This window comes from Bos taurus, chromosome 6, assembly GCF_002263795.3.
Source record: "Bos taurus isolate L1 Dominette 01449 registration number 42190680 breed Hereford chromosome 6, ARS-UCD2.0, whole genome shotgun sequence".
In the NCBI taxonomy this organism is placed as follows: Eukaryota; Metazoa; Chordata; class Mammalia; order Artiodactyla; family Bovidae; genus Bos; species Bos taurus.
The window spans coordinates 5,763,810-5,778,744 of NC_037333.1; the positions used below are offsets into that span (position 1 = coordinate 5,763,810).

The window sequence follows — 14,935 nt, forward strand, 5'->3', positions numbered from 1 at the left end:
TAGACAGTGTGTTGAAAAGCAGAGACATTACTCTGCCAACAAAGGTCCGTATAGTCAAGGCCATGGTCTTCCCCATTGGTCATGTACAGTTGTGAGAGCTGAACTGTAAAAAAGGCAGAATGCCAAAGAATTGATGCCTTCGAACTGTGATGCTGGAGAAGACTCCTGGAAGTCCCTTGGACTGCAAGGAGATCAAACCAGTCAGTCTTAAGGGAGATCAACCTTGAATATTCATTGAAAGGACTGATGCTGAGGCTGAAGCTCCCAATATTTTGGTTACCTGATGCAAACAGATGACTCATTGGAAAAGTTCCTGATGCTGGGAAAGATCAATGGCAGAAGGAGACAAGGGCATCAGAGGATGAGATGGCTGGACGGCATCAGGATGCGATGGACGTGAACTTGGGCAAGCTCTGGGAGATGGCGGGGGACAGGGAAGCCTGGCGTGCTGCAGTCCATGGGGTCGCCCACAACTGGGCGACTGAAGAGCAACAACAAGAATTCAGATCGTGTTGGGGGGAACATAATGTGTTGGGGTCCCTTGAGAGGTGGAATGAGCAGGGAAGACCTGTCTGTGCAGGTGAGGAGGGAGCTTTGACCTGCCAGATGCAGGTGAGGAGAGCGTTCCAGCCTGGGGGCAGTCAACGTGTGATGTGCTTGAGGAGCGTCAGGGAGGCCTGTGTGGACAGGAGGGACTGCAGTCGGGGATTGAAGAGTTTGGGTTTTATTCTCAATTCAGTGAGAAGATGTTAAGGCTTACTTTTTCAAGGATTGCTCTAGCTGCCATGGGGAGAATGGGTTGAAGGAGGCTAGTATGATTTCAGAGAGTCCAGTTAAGGGCTGTGGCCATAGTCCAAGATGAGAGATGACGCAGCTTGAACCAGGGAAGATAGAAATCAGCAGATTGGACTATAGGGTTTTGGAAGTCAGCTGGACAGGACTTGGTTGCTAGATTGGATGTGAGTTGAAGGAAACAAATTCAGAGTAATTCCTAGATGTGCAGTTGAGGAACTGGGGATGGTGCTATTTATTGATATGAAGAAAATGGACAGGGAGTGAGATTGGAACAAGACGAAGGGTGGGGCGTTAGGAATCGTGATTTCACCACTTGAAGGTGTCTGTTTAGATGTTGTCAAGTAGGTGGTGTGATTAAAATGTTGATCACCATTTTTCAGTGAGAAGATAGGAAATGAGGCTGTGTTTCAGGTTTGTAGCTGACATAGTTAAAATACCTGTTTTTATGTTGATTTGAGAAGTTTTTAAGTTACATATACATATTTTTTAATCACATAAACTAGATTAGCTTAAACATATTGCTGTGTTCCTGTTTCATGTTTTACAAAACATTTTATTCAAATGCTTCCTGTACATTTTTCACATGCATATCTGACGTCAGTGTCTTTGGCACAATCTTTCTTTGTGATTTTGGAGGTTACATAAACATTTCCCAAAGTATGTCCCCCTCATTTCTATAGAACTAGAAGTTTTTGAGATACACTGTTACCAGAGTATATTCTTATGACTAGAAATTTTGTCCCAAGCCACGGTATGCATTTATAAAATATTTGGCTGCTGCTGCTAAGTCACTTCAGTCGTGTCCGACTCTGTGTGACCCCATAGACATCAGTCCACCAGGCTCCCCCGTCCCTGGGATTCTCCAGGCAAGAACACTGGAGTGGGTTGCCATTTCCTTCTCCAATGCATGAAAGTGAAAAAGTGAAAGTGAAGTCTCTCAGTCGTGTCCGACTCTTAGCGATCACATGGATTGCAGCCTACCAGGCTCCTCCATCCATGGGATTTTTCCAGGCAAGAGTACTGGAGTGGGGTGCCATTGCCTTCTCCAAAATATTTGGCAATTACATTAAAAAAAAAAAAAATTCTGTGCTGTAGGTATATACTGGAGTAATGTAGTAAGTACTTTTTAAAGAGAGCTTTAAAATGTATCTAACACTTGGAATTATGAGATAATCCTGATAATATCTATGTTATTTTTTTTTTACCCATTTCATTCTAGATTGGTGTCAATTCAGGGTAATATATATTTACCAAACAATAGATTATTGTTCAAAATAAAATAACTCAGGGAACATTCTATAAGTGAAAGACTTAGTGGAGACCCAGAAAAATGATTAACTCTTCTCTCCTCCTTCTGGATCTTGTTTTCACTTAATAGATTGTGCTGATTATTCATATCAGTACCTTGTAATATCTGCCTCATGTTCTATTTGGGCTTCCCAGGTGGCGTTAATGGTAAAGAACCTGCCTGCCAATGCAGGAGATGGAAGAGATGCGGGTTCGATCCCTGGGTTGGAAAGATCCCCTGGAGGAGGGAGTGACAGCCCACTCCAGTGTTCTTGCCTGGAGAATCCCAAGGCCAGAGAAGCCCGGTGGGCTACAGCCCATAGTGTTGCAAAGTCGGACATGAAGCACCTTAGCACAGGCACAGTGTTCCATTTATAAACATGCCATGATGTATTTTGCCAGGCTTCTATTTATGGGATTAGTTTGCTCTTATCTTTGCTATAACAAACAGTAAATAAATACACTGATGCTTCTTTTGCCGTGTGTGTAAAATCTTTGGAACAAAGGATACTTGCATTTTAAAACTTGTTAGATTCTGCCTGCTTGCCCTCTGAAGAGGTATTATCAATTTCTGCTGCAGCCAGAAGGATTGGAGAGTGTCTGCATCCTGGCTCTTTCATGAAAATAACCAGTAAACCGTTGCCGCATGGAGATTGCATTGCTCTTATAGGCCAGTTCTTTTAAATATCCTCAATGCTTGCAAGTTATTGTCTTCTGAAAATGAATTTTTGAGTTTGAAGAAAAATCAGGCCTGTATTTGGAGAAAAATCAGGTCTGCATACGATATGTATTAAGTTAGCCATTACTCTAGGCTTTTTGTGGTTTTATTTGCTTATTCAAAGCAAGGCTCAGTGAAAAACAAGATCTAGCTTTTAGGCAAAACTAATGTTCTTATATGACTTTGAATTTTTTTAGAAGTTAGTTTCAAAAGTTCCCAGAATGTTTAAAGTAATGGGGGCATCAGTTGGCATCAGATTACAGCTTCCCAAGAGGATTTATTTGAACTGAACAACAGTCTTTTGGATGTGTATGATCTGATATATTTAGCTTAAAAAAAAAAAATACTGACTATGAAACCTTTAGCTCAGATAGGTTTCTTCATGGAGTGGCACATAAACAACATAAATAATTTAAATTTTCTTGGATTTTTATACTAGTTATTGCCTATTTTTTGTTTTCCTCCTTTATACAAGGAGTAAATAGAAGATTATTCTAGATTATTGGACATGCATTATTAGGATGTTATTAATGGAAGTCTACGATCTTTCTTCTACATGCTAGATCAAATTGTTTCTTTTTTCTATTTTCTTTCCTAAATCTAGTCTATATATAGTGGTATAGATAAAAACTGTCTAAAATTAAGCATGTTACCTAGCCAAATTCAGATAATTTTAAAAAATTTTTAAAATATTTAATTTCAGAATAAGTTGTGTGTTTTAAATAGCAAATTTCCATGCCTGTGTTTTCCGAAGACTGTCATCAAATTTAGTGGCTTTTACTTTAATTCAAACTGATTTTGAGAGGAACCAACTTGACACCTGATGCATTATAAATCAGATATCTGAAAATATATGTATATATGAGCTAATCTTTTATTAAAATGTTCAGTGAAACAATTGTTTTCAGTTTTTCAAAATAAACTGTCTTAAATAGACCGTTATGTTTTCATTTTCTATGACAAATGGTTACTGCATCAGTTAACCATGAGAGGATTTTAGAAGTTTTCAGGGGTAACAGCATTTAAGGAGGGAGCTTCCCAGGTGGCACAGTGGTAAAGAACCTGCCTGCCAATGCAGGAGACAAAAGAGATGTTGGTTCGATCCCTGGGTTGGCAAGATCCTCTGGAGTAGAAAATGGCAACCCAGTCCAGTGTTCTTGCCTGGAAAAGTATATGGACAGAGGAGCCTGGCAGGCTACAGTCTGTGGGATAGCAAAGAGTCAGCCATGACAGAGCAGGCACGCCACACACACACACACACACACACACACACTCACTCTGTTTTGTTTTTATTGAGGTATAGTTGCTTTATGGTGTTGTGTTAATTTCTGCTCAGTGATGAAGAGAATCAACTATGTGTACACACACATCCCCTCTCTCTTTTGGACCTCCTCCCTTATCCTCCCCCCACCCCCCCACCCCCCCGCCCCATCTAGGTCACCACAGAGCACCGAGCTGAGCTCCCTGTGCTGTGCAGTAAGTTCCCAGCACCTGTCTGTTCTCCACGCGGCCGGGCACATTCCTCAGTCCCAGTCTCCCAGCTCACCCCCTGCACGTCCACCCGTCCACTTTCTACATCTGCATCTCTGTTCCTGCCCTGCAGATAGGTCCATCAGTGCCATTTTTCTCGATTCCATATATATGTCTTAATGTAGGACATCTGTTTGTCTCTTTCTGACTTACTTCATTATGTATGACAGACAGTAAGTCCATCCACGTCTCTGCAAGTGACTCTGTATCCATCCTTTTTTATGGCTGAGTAGTATTCCATTGTGTATATGCACCACATCTTATTTATCCACTCCTGTCTTCCTCAAATCTTTGATGTGCCTACATGTTCTTTTCTGCAGAGAAATGGTCAACGCATGGTTTGCTGAGAGAGTTCACACCATTCCTGTGTGCAAGGAAGGAATCAAGGGCCACACGGAATCCTGCTCTTGCCCCTTGCAGCCAAGTCCCCGTGCAGAGAGCAGTGTCCCTGGAACACCAACCAGGAAGATCTCTGCCTCTGAATTCGATCGGCCGCTTAGACCCATCGTTATCAAGGATTCTGAGGGAACTGTGAGCTTCCTCTCTGACTCAGACAAGAAGGAACAGATGCCTCTAACCTCCCCACGGTTTGATAATGATGAAGGGGACCAGTGCTCGAGACTCTTGGAATTAGTGAAAGATATTTCTAGTCACTTGGATGTCACAGCCTTATGTCACAAAATTTTCTTGCACATCCATGGACTCATCTCCGCCGACCGCTACTCCTTATTCCTCGTCTGTGAGGACAGCTCCAACGACAAGTTTCTTATCAGCCGCCTCTTTGATGTTGCAGAAGGTTCAACACTGGAAGAAGCTTCAAACAACTGCATCCGCTTAGAGTGGAACAAAGGCATCGTGGGACACGTGGCCGCTTTTGGCGAGCCCTTGAACATCAAAGACGCCTATGAGGTAAATGAACTCTTGGAACAGAGGCAGGGTGGGGCGTGGAATATGGATGGGGCATGGGCAACTACTGTCAATCGTAGGGATATTTGAAACTGAGATTTCATCATTTACAAACTTATTTAAAGTAGGAATCTATGGTTAAGAAGCTCCCCATCTTTGAAAGTCAGTTTCTTCACTGGTGGCTGAGTCCAACACAGCGGCCTTAGAGAAAGGTTGTCTTGTTCTCCTTAATGATAACTTGACATAGCTCATCTCACAGTTGTGTTCTTTCATTGTTTTTTCTTCATCACTATGCATATCCCCGGGCTTCCCTGGTGGCTCAGAGGTTAAAGCATCTGCCTGGAATGAGGGAGACCTGGGTTCGATCCCTGGGTCAGGAAGATCCCCTGGAGAAGGAAATGGCACGTTCTCTTTTCTTAGTCCTACACACTCCTTAGATATGTAATCTGTAGACACTGTATAGCAGCATTTCTTGAGCTTACATGACCACAGAATGCTTAGAAGTTGTAGTGCAGCAGTAGAGAGCCAAGCAGTGGCCATAAAATAAAGTAGTGTTCAGATTGAAGCTAAGAATAAAAAAGTCTCTTAGATAAATTAATTTTAAGAAATGGTCAACATTTGATTCCCATTTTAAAACTTTGTAACAGAATGGTATACATTTGGAATTCAACTGTTTTATTACTGATAAAATAATACATTCACATATTTAAAACATGACATGATCCACAGCTTAGACCAGTGAGTTTCAGTTACACCACAAATGTCAGTGATGTTCAGTCAACACATCATCTCCTCCTCTATCAGGCCATCACTCATGCAACTTTCTTGAATGTGGCACAGCATTTATTAATAATAAGGTATTGACACAATAATCAGAACAACTTATATGAATGTGTTGGAATTTTCCTAATACTTGGAAACTAGACATCATCCAGTATTTAGATCAGATTGTTTATCGCTCAGTGTTCTTCAGAGAAACAGAACTAGTAGGATATATAGAGATAAATAAGAAGTGGTTTATTGTAGGAATAAGCTCACTTGGGAATGGAGGCTTAGAAGTTCCACAGTCTGCCTTCCATCTGCAGGCTGGAGAACCAAGATTGGTGTAGTTGATGGTATAACTCAGTCTGCAGGCCTAAGAATCAGGGGGGCCAGTGGTGTAACTCTGGTCTGTGTTTGAATCAAAAGCTTTAGAGCCGGGAGCTCTGGTGGACTGCAGGAGGGCAAGAAGAATATGGATATCTTAGTTCAAACAGAGCGAATTCGTCCTTCTTTCCTCTGCCTACTCAAGGGATGGGATGATGCCCACTGGCATTGATAAAGATCTTCTCTACTCATTCTCGTGATTCAGATGTTCATCTCCTCTGGAGACATCCTCACAGACACACCTAGAAATAACGTGTTATCAGCCGTTTGGGCATCCCTTAGCTGACAAGTTGACACATAAAATTAACTATCACAGATTGCCCTGAAGCCCTGGTCTATGTCTGATGGAAGCCTTACGCCTCCCAAGATTTCCTATGTCTAAGGATGTATATTGTCTAAATAACCGTCTTATTTCCTAAGGCAACAGGAATGCAAAACTTAGACCCATCTCTTGTTTCCATGGGGCAGCCTCTCCATGGACACCATGATTTCTAGGGAGAAAAATTGGAGGGTTCTTAGGGAAGGGTCACATCACCACTCACGTGGCCTTTACCCTCGAGCTGCAGCTCTTCCCGCCCCAACCTCATTCCCCCCTTTTCAGTCCTTCTTCAGATAAATAGTCTTCACTATCTCTCATCCTGCGGGTCTCAGGTGCTACTCAAGTGAATTTCTGATGAATAAAATTATTTCCAAAATGAATTTCAGAAGAAAGAAGTAGCAATAGCTGCTGTCCCATTCTTAATAAATTACCAATTCTGATACATTTGTCATGTTGTAATTGTGTCCCAGGGAACAGAGTTTGGGAACTGCTGTATCTTTGTTAAATGCTCTAATAATCTTTAGATATTCCACTTTGTGGAAGAAGACCAGCATATAATTTGGCAAATCTAGTTGGTTATTTCCTTTTTTGTTTTCTGTTATTTTTATCTTTATATGATTTCAAGCTTATAGAAAAGTTGCAAGACCAGTATCAGAAACTTGGGTATACCCTCTACCCAGATTCTCTAATTGTTTATATTTTGGCCTGTTTGCTTTATTATCTTCTTTTTCTGTGTGTAATGCATGTAAGTAACGCATGCATATTATTTTTTTCTGAGCCATTCGGAGACATTTTTCTATATGTATTTTCAGATAAGAACAGATACTGCACTTGATCTTAGCTAAAAGGCTGAGAAGCAATTACTATACGTATTTTCTAACAAGAATATTGTCTTCCACAATTGTCATACTTTTATCAAAATCTGGAAATTTTTTGATACAAAGCTCTTAGCTAACATTCCATGGACAAATTTGGTCAGTTGCCCCATGAATGTCCTTTGCAGTGATTTTTTTCCCCCCTTTGTTCAAGGCTGTCACTCAGGGTTACGTATTGCATGTATTTGTCCTATCTTGTTATTTTCCATTAAATCTGCAGTAGCTTCTCAGTGCTTCTCTATCTTTCTTGACATGTATTTTGGAAGGAGACAGGCCAGTTATCTCGTAGAATGTTTTTCTTGAATAGATTCACGTTAGGCGCTTTTGGCAGGAATACCACAAACGTTCTTTCAACCTCATTTGGCTTTACAGACGACGATCAGTTCTTCACCTCTGCACCAGCTGGGGTGTCCCATGGTCCAATTCAGTCCTGACACTAGTTGCCTGGAGTGAGTGCAGACCCCAAGGTTAGGGACCCTGTTGTACAGCTTTGTCCCCACTTAAGATGCCAGCCATAGGAAGGACCCCCAGGCTAGCCACACTTGCTTCGGGCTGACTGCAAATGCAGGGGTTCCCCACTCGGGTTTAATGATTTGCTGGAATGACTCAGAACTCAGGAAAGTTCTTAAGATTGTACTTAAGAAAGTACTTAAGATTGTAGCTGTATGTTTATAAAGGATAACATTCAGAAATAGCCTAATAGAGATACAAAGGGCAAGGAGTGAGGGGCGGGGAACACAAAACTTCCTTGTCCACCTTCTGTGGCAACACCATCCCAGCACACAGTAGGTGACCTTTACCCAAAAGTTCCCTCAATCTGATTTTTTTTTCAGTATGTAGGGATGATTGATTAAATCACTGACCATTGGTGATTGGACTCAGTCTCCAGGCCCCTCTTCCTTATCCAGTGGCAGGGCTGAACGTTCTGATCCTCTAATCGCTCAGTTGGTTTTCCTGGCAGCCAGCCCCAGTCCTGAAGCTATTTGAGGCCTTCTCCCCCATGAGACTGCCTTACCGTGAGCTCAGGTATGCTTGGCAGGGGCTTGTAACGAATATAAAAAGACTATCAGTCAGGTAATTCCAAGGGTTTGAAGAGATCTAATGCCAGACCAAACATGTTTTGTGGGTATACCACAGACCTTCTTGGCATGTGTGACCAGGTAGCACACGATGTTACTTTACCACGTTTTTGATGATGTTAAACTTGGTAAGTGGGTTAAAGTGGTACCCACTAAGTGTTTCACTATAAAGACACAGTTTTCCCATTGTAATTAATAAATATCTATAGGGACGTTATTTTGATATTGTGTGAATGCTCTTTTCCTTCTCAGTGCACTTACCACTTTGGGCATCTACTAATTTTCCAACTTTATATCAATAGTGCAATCTATATGTATTAGTTAACATTCTAATGTAAAGAAGAGCTTTGCCTTCTTTATTCACATTATTTCTATCATTATGGATGCATGGATTTTTATTTTTTTAATGAGTTATGCTGTGTTACTGTCTTATTCATATTCTCAGATTATATCCAATTTATTGGCTCCTATGTCCTTTTGGCTCAGTCTGCTGCTGCTAAGTCACGTCAGTCGTGTCTGACTCTGTGCGACCCCATAGACAGCAGCCCACCAGGCTCCCCCGTCCCTGGGACTTTCCTGGCAAGAACACTGGAGTGGGTTGCCATTTCCTTCTCCAATGCATGAAAGTGAAAAGTGAAAGTGAAGTCGCTCAGTCGTGTCCAATAGATGATGCTATGAAAGTGCTACACTCAATATGCCAGCAAATTTAGAAAACTCGGCAGTGGCCACAGGACTGGAAAAGGTCAGTTTTCATTCCAATCCCAAAGAAAAGCAGTGCCAAAGAATGTCCAAACTATTGGACAATTGCATTCATCTCTCACACGCTAGCAAAGTAATGCTCAAAATTCTCCAAGCCAGGCTTCAACAGTACATGAATCGTGAACTTCCAGATGTTCAAGGTGCATTTAGAAAAGGCAGAGGAACCAGAGATCAAATTGCCAACATCCGTTGGATCATCGAAAAAGCAAGAGAGCTCCAGAAAAACATCTACTTCTGCTTTATTGACTACACCAAAGCCTTTGACTGTGTGGATCACAACAAACTGTGGAAGATTCTTAAGGAGATGGGAGTACCAGACCACCTGACCTGCCTCCTGAGAAATCTGTATGCAGGTCCGGAAGTGACAGTTAGAGCCATACATGGAACAACAGACTGGTTCCAAATTGGGAAAGGAGTACATCAAGGCTGTATATTGTCACCCTGCTTATTTAACTTATATGCAGAGTACATCATGCGAAACTCCAGGCTGGATGAAGCACAGGCTGGAATCAAGATTGCCAGGAGAAATGTCAATAACCTCAGATGTGCAGATGACACCACACTCATGGCAGAAAGCAAAGAAGAATTAAAGAGCCTCTTGATGGAAGTGAAAGAGGAGAGTGAAAAAGTTGGCTTAAAACTCAACATTCAGGAGACTAAGATCATGGCGTCTGGTCCCATCGCTTCATGGGAAATAGATGGGGAAACAATGGAAACAGTGACAGACTTTATTTTTGGGGGCTCCAAAATCACTGCAGATGGTGACTGCAGCCGTGAAATTAAGACTCTTGCTCCTTGGAAGAAAAGCTATGACCAACCTAGACAACACATTAAAAAGCAGAGACATTACTTTGCCAATAAAGGTCTGTCTAGTCAAAGCTATGTTTTTTCCAGTAGTCATGTATGGATGTGAGAGTTGGACTATAAAGAAAACAGCACCAAAGAATTGATGCTTTTGAACTGTGGTGTTGGAGAAGAGTGTTGAGAGTCCCTTGGACTGCAAGGAGATCCAACCAGTCCATTCTAAAGGAGATCAGTCCTGAATATTCATTGGAAGGACTGATGCTGAAGCTTAAGCTCCAATACTTTGGCCACCTGATGTGAAGAACTGACTCATTTGAAAAGACCCTGATGCTGGGAAAGATTGAACGCAGGAGAAGGGGACGACAGAGGATGACATGGTTGGATGGCATCACCCACTCAATGGACATGCCTTTGAGCAGGCTCCGGGAGTTGGTGATGGTCAGGGAGGCCTGGCAAGCTGCAGTCCATGGGGTCCCAAAGAGTCGGACACAACTGAGTGACTGAACCGATGTCTTTTTGATATGTTCCCACATCACTCTTGGCATTTTCTTGCTTTGTGGGGGAGCTGAAAGTTTTAACTACTTAGCAGGATGTTCTAGACTTACCTTACACTTTCTTTGCCATAGACCTAGGGACCCTGGTTCCTCTCAGTGGAAGGGATGGTATTTTAAAACCAAGATCTAGGCACTAGGCATGCTCATTGCTTCTAGTTTTTCAGCAGATAGAGCTGGGAAAAAAATACACAGACTAACATACACTAATATTTTATTTATTCCTATAGCTAGCTACCCACTATATTATAAACAATAAATTATTACCTCTGATTTCAATCTAACACCTCAAGGTACCTTTTGTTTTCTTCCTCCAAAAGTGAAGAACCAGGCTTCCTTCTTATTCTTTTTTTAATTCAAGTATAGTTGATTTACAGTGGCATGTTCAGATGTATAGCACAGTGGTAAAGTTTTGTGTGTGTGTGTATGTGTATATATATATATACATATATATATATATACACATACACATATATTTCAGATTTTTTTCCTTTTAGGTTATTATGAAATATTGAATATAGTTCCCCAGCTTTACAGTAGGCCCTTATTGGTTATCTTTTTTATATACAGTTTGTTAATCCCAAACTCCTAATCTATTGCCCCACATTTTCCCCTTTGATAACCATAAATTTGTTTTCTGTGTGTATAGATCTATTTCTGTTTTGTAAATAAGTTAATTTGTGTCTTTTTGTTTTTTTTTAAGCTTCCACACATAAGCAGTATCATAATTACCTTTCTCTGTCTGGCTTACTTCATTTAGTGTGATAATCTTAGATCCATCCATGTTGTGCAAATGACATGATTTCATTCTTTTTCGTGACTGAGAAATATTCCATTCTACAACAAAAGAGGCAGGAATACACTGGACAAAAGGCAGTCTCTTCAATAAGTGGTGCTGGGAAAATTAGACAGCGACACGTGAAAGAATGAAATTAGAACATTCTACAACACCATACACAAAAATAAACGCAAAATGGATTAAAGACCTAAATGTAAGACATGTTACCATAAAACTCCTAGAGAGAAATGTTGGCAGGACGCTCGTGGACATAAATCACAGCAGTATCTTTTTGGGTCCATTTCCTTATTGTTTATATGTTTGTGCTTGTGCTCAGGCCAAGTTCCAAGCTCTTTATTCCTTTCTGTTGAATCTGTTTCTTCAGGCTGAAGAACTTTCATTAGTATTTCTTTAGGATTGGTCTGATGGTGACAAATTCTCTGATTTTGTTTAAATCATCATTTTGCCTATAATCTTGAAAGATATCTTTACTGCAAAGATACTTCTCGGTTAACAGTAGTTTTCTTTCAATATTTAAATGTTTTCCCACTTGTTTCTGGCTTTCACTTTTCTTATGAGAAGTCAGCAGCCTTCATTTCTTACACGTTTTGTGTTATATATCATTTTCACATTTCACATTTCACATACACATATGTGTATATGTTTAAGGTTTTCACTGACTTTAGGACATTTTTGGTCATGTGTTTAAATACTTTTTTCAGCCCCATTTCCTTCTCTTTGGACTCCAATTGTATATATGCTAGGCCATTTAAAGTTGTCCTGGAGAACATTGAGGCTCTGTTAACTTTTTACAGTTTTTGTTTTCCTCTCAGTCTTTTTGATCAGGTATTTGTCAGTCTACCTTCAGGTCACTGACTCATCCAATCTGATGTTAATCAGTGAACTCTTCATTTTAGACTTTGTACTTCTCAGTTCTAGAATTTCCATTTGGCTTTTTAAAAATACTTCTTTTCTTTCTTTGCAGAGATTCCCACCTGTTCATTATTACCATATTTTAAGTTTTTAAATACTTTTATAATACCTTCTTTGAAGTCCTTGTTGTTAATTCCAATATCTGAATCATCCTGGGGTCATTTTTTAATGACTGTTCTTTTTCTTCACTATGGGTTGTAGTTCCCTATTTCTTCATTTGTTGTGATTATGTTTATTGTAGGCTGGACATTATGACTGTTTGTTGAAAGTCGTTTGGATTATATCATCTTCTTTTAAAACAGGGCTGACCTTTATTCTTGCAGGCAGTGAAATTACTGGAAGGTACCTCTGATGGGTGGGACCCCAGTGTCTTCAAACATTTTTATAATTGGTAGCACCATTCCACTTTCAGCTTTCAACAGGTAATTTTTGCTTGCTCTCTTAAGAGTCTTCCCAAATACATGTTGAGCCTGGCTAGCCGCTGTCTTCTGCCACTCCTCCTTTACACCCTCCCCCACCCACATCACAGCCTGTCTTATCAGGTACTTTGCCTTGCACATCCCAGCACTTTTGTTATTGTCCTTGTTCAGTCCCTAAGTCTTGTACGACTCTTTGCGACTGCATGAACTGCAGCATGCCAGAGTCCCCTGTTCTTCACTGTATCCTGAATTCACTCAGATTCAGTCCATTGAGTCTGTGATGTTGTCTAACCATCTCATCCTCTGCTTCCCCTTGTTCCTTCTGCCTTCAAGCTATCCCAGCATCAGGGTCTTTTCCAATGAGGGACTTTGCATCAGGTGGCCAGACTATTGGAGCATCAGCTTCAGCATTCATCCTTCTAGTGAATATTCAGGATTGATTTCCTTCAGGACTGACTGGTTTGATCTCCTTGCTGTCCAGGGCATTCTCAACAGTCTTCTCCAGCACCACAGTAATAAAGCATCAATTCTTCAGCGCTCAGCCTTCTTTCTGGTCCAACTCTCACAGCTGTACCTGACTACTGGAAAAACCATAGCTTTGACTTAGACGGATATTTGTCAGCAAAGTGATGTCTCTGCTTTTTAATACACTATCTAGGTTTGTCATAGCTTTCCTTGCAAGGAGCAAGCGTCTTAATTTCATGGCTGCAGTTACTATCCACAGTGATTTTGGAGCCCAAGAGAATAAAATCTGTCACTGCTTCTATTTTTTCCTTCTATTTGCCATGAAGTGGTGAGATTGGATGCCATGATCTTAGTTTTTTGAATGTTGAGTTTCAAGCCAGATTTTTCACTCTCCTCTTTCAGCCTCATCAAGAGGCTCTTTAGTTCCTTTTCACTTTCTGCCATTAGAGTGGTATCATCTGCATTTCTGAGGTTGTTGATATTTCTCCCAGCAATCTTGAGTCCAGCATATGATTGAAAAATCCAGCCCAGCATTTTGCATTATGTACTCTGCATTTCAGTTCAATTCAGTCGCTCAGTCGTGTCTGACTCTTGGCGACCCCATGGACCACAGCATGCCAGGCTTCCCTGTCCATCACCAACTCCCGGAGTTTACCCAAACTCATGTCCATTGACTCAGTGATGCCATCCAACCATCTCATCCTCTGTCGTCCCCTTCACCTCCTGCCATCAATCTTTCGCAGCATGAGGGTCTTTTCAAATGAGTCAGTTCTTCACATGAGGTGGCCAAAGTATTGGAGTTTCAGCTTCAACATCAGTCCTTCCAGTGAACACTCAGGACTGATCTCCTTTAGGATGGACTGGTTGGATCTCCTTAAGTTAAATAAAACTTAGCAATTTTTATTAAATTGTTACAGTTTAATTTAATTTAAGGGTGACAATATACAGCCTTGTCACACTTCTTTCCCCGTTTTGAACCAGTCATTTATTCCATGTCTGGTTCTAACTGTTGTTTCTTAACCTGCATACAGATTTCTCAGGAGACAGGTAAGGTGGTGTGGTATTCCCATCTCTTTAAGAATCTTCCAGTTTATTGTAATCCACACAGTCAAAGGCTTTAACATAGTCAAACAACCATAGTCAAACGAATGTTTTTTTTTCTGGAATTCCCTTCCTTTCTCTGTGATCAGAGAAATATTGGCAATTTGATCTCTGGTTCATTTGACTTTTCTGAACCCAGCTTGTACATTTGGAAGTAATTCTTGGTTCGTGTACTGATGAAACCTAGCTTGAAGGACTTTGAGCATAACCCTGCTACCATGTGAAATGAGCACAGCGGTGCGGTAGTTTACACATTGAGAGCTGGGCCATAAAGAAAGCTGAGCGCCAAAGAACTGATGCTTTTGAACTGTGGTGCTGAAGAAGACTCTTGAGAGTCCCTTGACTGCAAGGAGATCAAACCGGTTGGTCCTAAAGAAATCAGTCCTGGATATTCATTGGAAGGACTGATGCTGAAGCTGAAGCTGCAATACTTTGGCCACCTGATGCAAAGAACTGAGTCTTTAAAAAAG

The 14,935-nt window shown here is 41.0% G+C and overlaps 1 protein-coding gene and 1 pseudogene across 3 annotated transcripts in view; one reads left to right on the forward strand and one right to left on the reverse strand.

Annotated features, from left to right (window-relative positions):
- The window catches only part of PDE5A (phosphodiesterase 5A), a 148,555-nt gene that overhangs the window by 18,129 nt on the left and 115,491 nt on the right, over positions 1 to 14,935 (forward strand). For all 3 annotated transcript variants that reach the window (NM_174417.2, XM_024993001.2, XM_024993002.2), the window contains 1 exon segment: positions 4,651 to 5,239. In NM_174417.2, the coding sequence (NP_776842.1) occupies positions 4,651 to 5,239 (589 nt within the window).
- LOC112447199 (uncharacterized) lies at positions 7,446 to 7,562 on the reverse strand (annotated as a pseudogene).